Source organism: Physeter macrocephalus, chromosome 9 (assembly GCF_002837175.3).
Source record: "Physeter macrocephalus isolate SW-GA chromosome 9, ASM283717v5, whole genome shotgun sequence".
Classification (NCBI taxonomy): domain Eukaryota; kingdom Metazoa; phylum Chordata; class Mammalia; order Artiodactyla; family Physeteridae; genus Physeter; species Physeter macrocephalus.
This window is the reverse complement of record NC_041222.1, coordinates 26,213,760-26,224,712: the sequence shown is the minus strand read 5'-3', so window position 1 is coordinate 26,224,712 and position 10,953 is coordinate 26,213,760. Positions and strand designations below refer to the sequence as shown.

General features: G+C 37.9%; 2 protein-coding genes across 8 annotated transcripts in view; one reads left to right on the top strand and one right to left on the bottom strand.

The window, feature by feature from the left end:
- The window catches only part of NCBP1 (nuclear cap binding protein subunit 1), a 51,654-nt gene extending 43,018 nt beyond the window's left edge, over positions 1-8,636 (top strand). For 3 of the 4 annotated variants that reach the window (XM_007110592.4, XM_007110593.4, XM_028493780.2), the window contains 6 exons: positions 715-808; positions 1,528-1,631; positions 3,247-3,361; positions 4,763-4,891; positions 5,610-5,723; positions 7,041-8,636. In XM_007110592.4, coding sequence (XP_007110654.1) covers positions 715-808; positions 1,528-1,631; positions 3,247-3,361; positions 4,763-4,891; positions 5,610-5,723; positions 7,041-7,154 — 670 coding nt within the window. In that variant the 3' untranslated portion in view covers positions 7,155-8,636. Of the gene's footprint in view, positions 1-714; positions 809-1,527; positions 1,632-3,246; positions 3,362-3,453; positions 3,708-4,762; positions 4,892-5,609; positions 5,724-7,040 lie in introns of those variants that run through there. The other variant, XR_003681196.2, reaches the window with a different exon arrangement.
- Positions 8,637-9,482: 846 nt separating this feature from the next.
- The window catches only part of XPA (XPA, DNA damage recognition and repair factor), a 36,686-nt gene continuing 35,215 nt past the window's right edge, over positions 9,483-10,953 (bottom strand). The window contains exons 6-7 of one of the 4 annotated variants that reach the window (XM_028493783.2): positions 10,729-10,883; positions 9,483-9,566 (exon numbers count right to left, since the gene is read on the bottom strand). In XM_028493783.2, the coding sequence (XP_028349584.1) occupies positions 10,735-10,883 (149 nt within the window). In that variant the 3' untranslated portion in view covers positions 9,483-9,566; positions 10,729-10,734. Of the gene's footprint in view, positions 9,567-10,626; positions 10,884-10,953 lie in introns of those variants that run through there. The other 3 variants (XM_024126156.3, XR_003681199.2, XR_003681198.2) reach the window with 3 other exon arrangements.

Below are 10,953 nucleotides of genomic sequence, written 5' to 3'. Positions count from 1 at the left end.
ACTGAGCCGGTGCTCTAGAGCCTGCAAGCCACAGCTACCGAGCCCACGCGCCTAGAGCCCGTGTTCCACAAGAGAAGCCACCACAATGAGAAGCCCGCTCGCCACAACTAGAGAAAGCACACACAAAGCAACGCATCCATCCATCCATCCATCAATAAATAAATTTATTTATTTTTAAAAAAAAGTTCCCACTTTGTCTAAGCATCTTCCTAAAAAAAGGTTTGTAGAATTGAGAGCCAGCTACATTTTTAGGAGCCACCCAAAGGTTGGCATCTAAAGACAGAACTTCCTAACTCGTCCTGCAGTTCCAAATGAAGAAAGAACATACAGATATTCCTTCAGTTGAGCAGAGAAACTAGACTCCTCACCCCATCTCAACTTCCAAGTCTCTATGTGACTTGCAGGGTTCTCACAGAAGGCACAGTCAGAATACTGCACCTGTGTTTGGAGACAGTTCCTTAGCCCTCATCTATTCTTAGATACACAGTAAACTATAGTCCTAGGCTCATGATAGTATATTGTAATTTTCCTAAGATTTTATGACAAATTCCATACAAACTGAATTCCTAATCATACCTTTTATATCCTTAATGGTCAACGTTTGTATTTTGCATTTATATATTGCAGTGTAAACTGAGTAACACTGTAAAGGCTTTGAAAATATTAAAATGCTTAATAAGTTTATATGTGGTATTTTTCCCCCACTGTCAAAAGGTTTCATGAAGTCTTCAAAACACTAGCTGAAAGTGATGAAGGAAAATTACATGTTCTAAGAGTCATGTTTGAGGTCTGGCGGAACCATCCACAGGTAAAAACTATTTAAGACATATTGAGGTGCTGATTGTACAGGTATAAAAATAAGGCAGTTAATACCATTGTTTTAGTTTGCAGAACATGAAATTTGACTCTGCCTATAGAACAGTTTTTAAATCTGTAATTTTAGTGCTATGAAAAAGTAATGATGTTTGAGTCATTCTTTAAAGAGCAATTGTTATGATTTGGTTTGGTATTACAATATCTCAACACATTTTAAGTACTTAATAAGAATGCTTATTTCTTGGAAGGTTCTCCAGGTGGGTAGGAAATAGTTATCTAGTCTAGCCAGTTTCTAAAAAAACAAGCTCCAGATTTGTCAAATCTCCATACACTATTATCATACCATGTGTTATAAAGAGGCATTAAAATAAATTTCAGAGTTATATTAAGACTTTCGTAATTAAACTATCTTGTATTTCTAAATTTTAAGATTCGATGGAAATTATATTTTGTATACATCATCTAAAATTTAAAGAAACATTTTTAAGTGTTAATATTCAGAGTTTTTCTTTTTGCTCAATCTTTGTGTTCTTGTATTCTTAACAATAAGTACCAGAGCCAAGCAGAAGGCAAAATAAATCTTAAGACCTAATGGTTAAATCGTTCAGTTCTATAGCCACTGAAAATGAATTTCAGTTTTGTAGCAGTGGGATTATTGTGGGCTACATATAAGTGTGATTTACCCTAATAATTTCTTTTCTCTGATTGTAGATGATTGCTGTACTAGTAGATAAGATGATTCGTACACAGATTGTTGACTGTGCTGCAGTAGCAAATTGGATCTTCTCTTCAGAACTATCTCGTGACTTTACTAGGTAATACGGATTATTTTACAAAGTTCCTGTTCTCTAAGAATTAGTTTACATGTGGTGCCTTATACATGAGATCCAAATTCTGGTCCAAACCAGGTTGATATTAATATAATGGTCCAATCTGGTAGGACTGGACTTGGCAAAGATTCTTGCACAATGGAAATCCACACAGCCAGTCCGGTTGCAGTGTCTCTTAGGGACACACTAAGTTGAATTAGGACTCAACCAGTCAAGTAGAAATGCTTATAAAGGATCCAGACTATTGGGAGGGAAGATCAGGCTGTATGTCAGGGTCTCAACTAGACAATGGGACATGGGCAGGAGTTCCAGCTCCACTGGGGACCTGAAATGCACCCCAGGAACTGGTAGAAATCACAGTCCGTCATAGATTACACATCATGGAGGGACTGAGGAAAGCCTGGTGGGCTCCTGAATGCCTCTGGGGGAGGGAGGTCTCACCTCAGTCATAAAAGTCCTAGATTTAATACAGAGAAGATTCATTCTAGACTCATTCCTCCTAAAGGAAAGAGACTTCATTGAGCTTGGTTCTTATACATGAAGTTGAGTCCATAGGCTTTATAACTGATAGGACTGGGACAGCAAACTGAATCCTTAGGGTAAAGGAATGTGGTCTAAAGGTTATCATACCAGCCAAGTAGGTACTCACAAATGAAGGCAACATCAGACCATTCTCAGACTTGCAAAATCTCAGAAAACTGACAACTCAAGTATGTGTTAGCCATTATCCTGAATGATTTACATCTGCAACTCTAACTCTGCAAAGCCTTCCCTGACCACCCCTTCCAGAGTTAAAGTACTCTGCTTTTTTTATCCTATCTGCTAACATTCTAGACCTTGAGTTCTATGGTTTATTATCTTACACTTAAAACTGTCATCGTCCAGATCAAAATCTGTAGAAAGAAGTACTCTTCTGTGCTGTATATTCCGGGGTTAGGAGACCAAATGTATAGACATACAAGCAGTTAAGAAGCTACTTTAAAAGCACATGCATATGAATGCAACAAACATTTAAAGCACTTGCAGGTGATCCTGGTATTTGAGCAATTTGAGAAAGTAGTTGACATAAATATCTCATTCTTAAAAGCCTAGCAGTTGATAGCTATTACCAACTAATGAGATTCTTAAATGTTTCAAGAGAATTGGCTGAGTTTGTGCTAGTTAAATTGCTAGTTAAATATCAATAGTATAAACCATGCAGATGAGCCTCAGATTGTTTCCATTTCAAGTTGCAATACTTAGTGTTTACATTTAGAAGAGACAAAATGTATAGACAAAATGTATTTTTGTTCCTAACCTGTTTTTTCTGGTTTGCCATTTCATTGAATATGTACACATACCTTCTATGTGTGTCTAGTAGGGGATAGAAATAAGAAAAATGACAAGGACCCACCCAATAGAGTAATGGGTGGAGCTAGATGTTTTGCACAGTTGACAATACAAGAAAAATCGTAATTGTTGCTGGAGAGATATGCCTTATTCTGCCTAAAGAATAGAAGGCTATATAAGACCTCAAGAATGAGTAGGTTATGAAAGTTGAGAGGTCTTATTTGCTATGAGTATAGTTTAACATAGTAATCAAATGCCTTATTACTTTAAGATTGTTTGTTTGGGAAATTTTGCACTCCACAATTCGTAAGATGAACAAACACGTTCTTAAGATCCAGAAAGAGCTAGAAGAGGCTAAAGAAAAACTCGCAAGGCAACATAAACGGGTAAGTCTTGTGTTGATTGTAAATGGTCAAAGAAAATATACCAGAAACTTTCGCGAATATTCATTACCTTGATGGGAACTTATTTTTTCGAGACCAAATCATGCAGAGCTGTTTGTAGAAGTGGAGGAAGGGACGGACCTGGGGTCTGCTGTTCTCTCGTTCTGCACGGTGAACCTGTTTAGGAAGCCACAAACCTCACTTCTCCATAGTTCACCATCTCTGGATCAGTTTCATGTTTGCCTTCCCAAAAAGGAAGGAGAAGGAAGGAGGACACTTGTGTTTCTATAAGAGTTTCTGATGCAAGAGGGGAAGAGGGAGAAGATTGTCCGTGTTCACCACTCCCCCGGTAAGGTTGGGTAGTGGGGGGAGTCATTCCCAGGCCTATAAGATACTTCGCATATTATTATAGAAGTTAAGTATTTTAGCTATTTGGGGCAGAAACAGTGAGCTGGCTGTATCCTGTGATTTAGCAAACAGTGCTGGTATTGTTCATGACAGAATTTCCAGTTATGCACATTTATCAGAGTAGAGGGTAAAAGCAAGTTTAATGATTTATATGAACTAGAGCAGGTTCGAGTGCTAGTCTCCTTCTAGACATTCATATATACCTGAGTGTATGTATGTAAACACACAGATCTAAAATACTGTAAGGTAAATGGTATCCCCGTTTTATGCACGTACAAACTCCAGAGACTTGACTTCACACCACTCTGTTCTCCAGATTGTGGTGTCCAATATGGTGACCACCAGCCACATGTAACTAGTTATAAGTTAATTAAATTTGAATACAATTAAAAATACAATTTAAAAGTCAGTTCTTCAGTCACACTAACCACATTTCACTCAGGTGCTCAGGTGTCATGCGTGGCTGGTGGCTATTGTGAGGGCAGCGCAGATCTACGGTGATGAAAGTGTTATGATGAGAGGCTCCCAAGACCCTAACCCTGTATTTCCCCTAGGAGCAGCAGTTCAGTGTTCACAAACTCAGGGTTCCCAGCAATTTCATAAAACAGACTATGGTGAATAACAAGAATCAGCTGTACATTCTCCATGGAGCACAAAGCTGTTTTCATTTTGAATGGAGGGAAAATGTGACACATATTTCCTCCTTGAGTGGGCTGTCTCATAAAAGGCATAACTTACATAACTCACTTCTGCTTTATAGCAAATCTACCATGATTACCCAAGTGCCACTGAATTTCCCTGGCCTAGATAAGAGGTACTCATAGGACTTGGGACGTTTTGCCTTTATGTTTGGGACACTGGAGTACTTTTACTATAGAATACAAGTCTTCAAATAGCATTTGACCAGACACAATAAAACCCTTAGATTTACTTGATGGAATTTAATACACTGCATTCCTAAATGGTGTTTTCCCTTTGTTCCTTTGCATTCGGTAGCGAAGTGATGATGATGACAGAAGCAGTGACAGGAAAGATGGGGCTCTTGAGGAACAAATAGAAAGACTGCAGGAAAAAGTGGAATCTGCTCAGAGTGAACAAAAGAATCTCTTCCTTGTCATATTTCAGGTATCTTGGCTTGGGACATTGATATGTTCAAAGAAACAGTACATTTCAAAAAATGTTTTTATCACAGAAGTAATACATATTCATTTATAAGATCTTAAATATATAAAAGTTTACAAGGGGGCTTCCCTGGTGGCGCAGTGGTTGCGCGTCCGCCTGCCGATGCAGGGGAACCGGGTTCGCGCCCCGGTCTGGGAGGATCCCACGTGCCGCGGAGCGGCTGGGCCCGCGAGCCATGGCCGCTGAGCCTGCGCGTCCGGAGCCTGTGCTCCGCAATGGGAGAGGCCACAGCAGAGGGAGGCCTGCATACCACAAAAAAAAAAAAAAAAAAAAAGTTTACAAGGGAAAAATAAAAGTTCACTAACTGGAGGTAATTCTGTTATTTACTTAATGAGCATTCTTGCATGAGCATTTCTCCTTGCTTTTAAAAAAATGGATACTACTTTCATATTTAATTATTCCCAATTGTTGATCTATTTATGGATAATGATTGTTTTTCTTCCTGAAGATTTTTGTGTATACATTCCCGTTAACATTTCTGATTATGTCCTTAGAACAGGTTCTAAGAAAAATTACTAGCATAATTAATCTAGACATTAAAGGTCTTCGGGTATTGCCAAAAACGATGTACTAACTCATTATCACTTTTCTACAAAAATGTGATTGTTTCCGAAGTGTAAGAATTTTTTGACACCTCTGGAACTTTGTACCCCATTTCCAGCGTTTTATCATGATCTTGACCGAGCACTTGGTACGATGTGAAACTGACGGGACCAGTGTATTAACACCGTGGTATAAGAACTGTATAGAGAGGCTCCAGCAGATCTTCCTACAGGTTTGTGGAAAACTGATTGTATAGTAAACATCACTATTCTCAGCCACAGGGATTTTCAGCCACAGGGATTTTCCGTTTTAAAAAGTCATCAAATCTGTCAGGAGGTTATTATGTAGCACCTGTAAGCCTTCAGTGTCCATTTGTTCCTGCTGCTGCTCATCACAATATTTAGGCTTAAATTGGCTTTGTATATCATTCAGACTCCTAATTGCCATTCTCTTTGGAGAGCCTAGCTGTAATACAACATATAGAGAAAAAATGCTAAGGGAAGAGTAATTAGATTTTAAGAATAAATCAGTGTGCAGATGATAACCTTGTTGCTGGAGGCACTATTTACGTTCTCTGAGGTCCTTATAGAAAGCAAAACCCAACACCTACTCTGCTAGATTTAAGTTAAAGATTTGTAAGAGAGTGGAACGAAATCCTTTGTATCTTCAGACACTAACACCCCAAATCCTCATTTGTTTGTTCTAGAAAAGTGATTAAAGCAGAAGGCATAAAAGGGGGGTAAAAAGTTCTTTAAGCCTCCAAACAAAAATTTATTCTAGATTTTTTAGTTACTGTCAAAAGCTTTAACAGCCCCTAGTTAGTCCTATGAGTAAAGTTTATTATATATGTACACATAGAAGAAACTATTTCATTTTCTGACATTTTTTTTTTCCAGTTAGGCTCAACAAGTCACTGAGACAGATGACCTCTTTTAAAAAGATTAAAAAAAAAAAAATGAGGTTTGGTTTTCCTGTTTTGTGGAATACTTCACAGATCACTGGCTAATTCTCTAATATTTTTCTTTTGCAAGAGATATGTTAAAGCCCTAACCAAAAAAAGGAAATGATTCCAAATTTTTCGTTTCAGGGACCATGGTTAAAACCATGGTTACTTAGCAACAGTGTTATTCTTATTTGTAATGTATATCACCTCCCCCACAACCCCCCCCTTTTTAAAAAATCTTCCTAGATCAGTCCCTGTCCTGACAGCTTTTAAAATGTCATACTGTATTTTGTCCTGATTAGGGGAGAGACGCATCTGAACCTCATCTAGAATAGCAGGTGCTGCTGCCACTGCCTTGAAGTATGAATTGCATTTACATAGAAGCAGGCCAGAACTGGATTTTTTAAATTATTTGAACATCCTGTTCTTAATGTTGAGGCTTTTCAGGGGCCTATTATTCCTGCCAGGAACCCCCCCCCCCTTTTTTTTTTCCTGTTCTTTCCCATCATTCCAGTGTGGGTGGCCCACTGAGGAAAATGTTCTGCAAGACTGCTTATGTGCTCTTTCTCCTGACTTAAACACTTATCCCCTTTTCTGTGTCCACAGCATCACCAAATAATCCAGCAGTACATGGTGACCCTTGAGAACCTGCTCTTCACTGCTGAATTAGACCCTCATATCCTGGCTGTGTTCCAGCAGTTCTGTGCCCTGCAGGCCTAAGGGTCATTTTTTTCCCCTTCCTATCAAGATTTTTTTAAGATCTCAAAGTAATGTCTTATTTTTGATGGTTTGAACGCTTGCTTTCTTGTAGCATCCTTTCTTGAAGCAGAGGGGGAGGACAGGACAACGATGGTATTGATTACCTTTAACTGCCCCCTAAAAAGCAGATATTCCCTAATGACAGTAATGTGACAGTGACCATAGGATGTATTATGTGACAGATACAACTTTTCTCTGGTATTTTTGTCTCCTTAAGGCACAAAAGATAACTGATTTGAGGTATGTGAAACACGAGAGGTCAAGCTTACAAAGTAGTATAGAACTGATGGGTTTATTATCAAGTAGCATAGCTTTTCACAGCTCATGGGTAACCTAACATGGCTGAAATAAAACTGAAAATATGTTTTTTAAACTTTGGTATTTCATGATTTATCATCTCAGTCTACTTTAAAATTAGTGGTTTCTTACCTCCATCTGAAATTTTCTCTTCAAAGTATTTTTCATTACTGTAGTATTTTAAGACACTACTGTTATTACTGTTATTAAAAGGTGTTACTCGAGTAGAAGTTCCCAAATTCGTCTGAACATAAATCACCTGGGGCTCTCTAAAGTTTTTTTTTTTTTTTTTTTTACTCTCTGGGGGTGGAACACAGACATCATTCATTGGTAGTTCTTAAAGCTCCCAGGTAATTCCAATTCCAATGTGCAGATAAGTTTTAGAACTATCATCATCTTAGAACATCTGGTCATTTCCTCAAATCTGAGACATCTGTCAGGTCATACATGCTAAAGTGGGATTTAGAAGTAGCTAGATTGGCTAAAACTATACTTGGCATTAAAACTATACTTGGCATTAGATGTAGGTTTGGATTTTATTTCTATGGAGTCTGGGTGGGCCAAGTAACTACTAATTCCAGAGCCTGTTTCCTATATGGTGTTGAGGCTTAACTAAGATGATAAAAGTACACTGTTAAATAACACACAAGGGATTATCTGACATTTCAAATCCTAGCATTTTTAGACTTTTTTCATTAAACCTTCAGAAAAATTTACCAATAATCTCACAACTGGAAGTATCTGTGCATTTGTACAATCTTTTTTTAACTTAGTACATCATAAGTTTATGATGCATTAGGTATTTTCCATATTAATATATGGGGTCTCTTTAGTTTACCATACATTTAGTGGCTACAGAATATAGTCTACTCAATAGATGGAAATTCCTAGGATTTTAAAATACCATACCATTTAACAATCAAAAGATTAAGGTTGCATGGCAAGTTACTGGCAGAAAGGGAACTAAAACCCAGGTTCTTTGCTTTGTTTACACTGTTCCTCCTTCCCACAAACTACATAATTAGAAACAGCTCCTGTCCTCAAGAAGCTAAAGGATAACCATTTAAGGCTTTGGTAACTTTGATCCTAAACTGCTTTGTAATCCTTTCATAATGTATTGCAAAGTTTGGCTAGTTATACTTACTTGATCCAAATCCTAGAGGAATTTCTAGGTTTTCACCTCCTTTCTCTTGGACCCTCTCTTCATCTCTTCATGTGTAATGGTTGCTTCTAACAGTTGCTCACTGATGTAACCCTGCTCTGACCCAGTCTGGCAGCTAGGTATATGAAAAAACTGAATCAGAGACTGAATTTTGAAGAAATAAAGGTACAAGAGCAAACATTCAACAGTTGCTCTCCCCACTAATGAAGCTCACACAGACAAAAGAATGGCATGTCACTGTACGTCATACCTTGCAATAAATCGATATTCTATTAAACTGTGCTGATGCCATTTAACATGCTTTTGTCAAAGTGAACATATACTTTTCCTTAACTCTCAATCTCCCAGGAATTATTCAGAAAGCAGTTCATATGAAGATAAGTTTGTTTGCTTTTCCTGGAAAGTATTTAGCAGCGATTTGTATAACTTACTCATCTAGTTATACCTGAAAATGAAAGATGAGGACAGAACTTGGCAACCTGAGTAAAGCAGATCTGGCTGTCAGTGATAGCTGGATACCAGGATTGTCCTAAATTGATGAAGGTGAAGAGTGACTAGAAGCCCACCTCAACTGGACAAGTCTATTAACTATACTGGTCTTGATATGATGTGCCCATTAACAACTGGCTGTTACGTGCCAGATGCTATAGATTCACCATATTTAATCGTCATGAGAGTCCTTACATTATTATACCCATCTGACAGAGAAAAACAGGCCCACGGAGTAACTTACCCAAGGTCCACAGGTAGTAAGTGGAATCTGAAACTACATCCTTGTGGTGGTTTTAGAGCTTCTTGTCTCCCAATGTAGTAGTGCTGTTGTCAGCAGCCTGAACCCCTAGTTACTTGCTGGGAAGGTGTTTTTTTTTTCCCAAGAAGTTCCTGCTGCCCATTTGGAATCGCTTTTTACTGAGCTGTAATATTCAGCATAATACATTTAAAAAAATCAACACTCGATAAATATATTAAACATTTCTGTATTGAATACTTATATAGAGTACAATTAGTAATTATAGTCTCAAGTCTCTGGATTTGACTTTTGACTTTTGCCCTTCTTCAAGCATAATCTCCAAGAGCTGATCTAGACAGAGAAATGAAAATGTACAAAAACTTCCTATTTATTTGTAGCAGTAGGATAAAAAGTCCTGTCAAAGAACTTGAAAATATCTAGCTTATCGTAACTTGAATGTTTTTATCAAAAAAAGAATGCATAGACCCTGTAATCAAGCACTTGGGACCAAATGCTCTTACTAGATATAACTACCTTGTAATCCTTTTGACAAGATAGAGGAATATTTGACTACCTAAACTTGATCCAGATGTCTGGGGTGATGTCAGGTTGTAGGTTACCACTCTTTTAGAAGTGTTAAGCACAGAAGCAAGCTGTCTTCCCTCCCAGGATTAAATGAGAATACCTGTAAGGCACTTAGCATACTGTCTGCATGGCACGTATTAAATGCTCAGTAAATGTTAACAAGTAATGATAAACATCACTACCTTTGATCAACAAACAATATAGTTGTTTTTCCATTTTAATCCAGATTTGAAAAGGGCTATCTGGAAACTAATATTAAGATCTATAGTAGTAAACCGTAAGGGTACAGAAAACTTGTCCCTGCAATAGTTCCCTGCTCCCTGATTTGCAGACAGTAGTAGTCTAAAAGACCTGGCCCAGCCTCTGGGGTGCAGTGGTCTACCACCATCCCTGCTGTTTCTTGGGATAAGAATCCAGTTCAGCCAGTTTTTGCCTTTACTACTAAAAACTCTTCCTCCTACCCCAATCTAGGGTTTGTCTTGGTTGCTTATTTCTTAATTTTAGCTCTAACCTAACATTTTTGAACCTATTCTATCACTCAGCTCCCATCCCTATTGTAGAAAAAATGGTCACAGACTCAATATTGTGCCCACAACCAGACCTGCTGGACCTTAACTGAAACTTGTTCTTAAGCCATAACATACATAATTATTGAAGCATTATTTATACAAGTGTTTCATTCATCTATGAAGACTTTACATTTTGATGAATTTTGAACAAGATCAATCTAAATTTCCACACTATAAAACATATCACTTAACTAAAAATCACATTTTCTCGTATGTCAGTTCATGGCCACACACGGTACAAGTCTTCCGGTACATGTCATCCTCTAGGTTTTCTTCTGGTCCATACTCATGTTGATGAGCAACTGTCTCCTTTTTCCATACACTGCTTCTTACTGCTCGCCGTAATTCTAAGAGAAAAATAAAAGCCAGTTTTTCAGTGGTGCTATTTCAGCTGTGTGTGTTTAAACCGTATGTGAT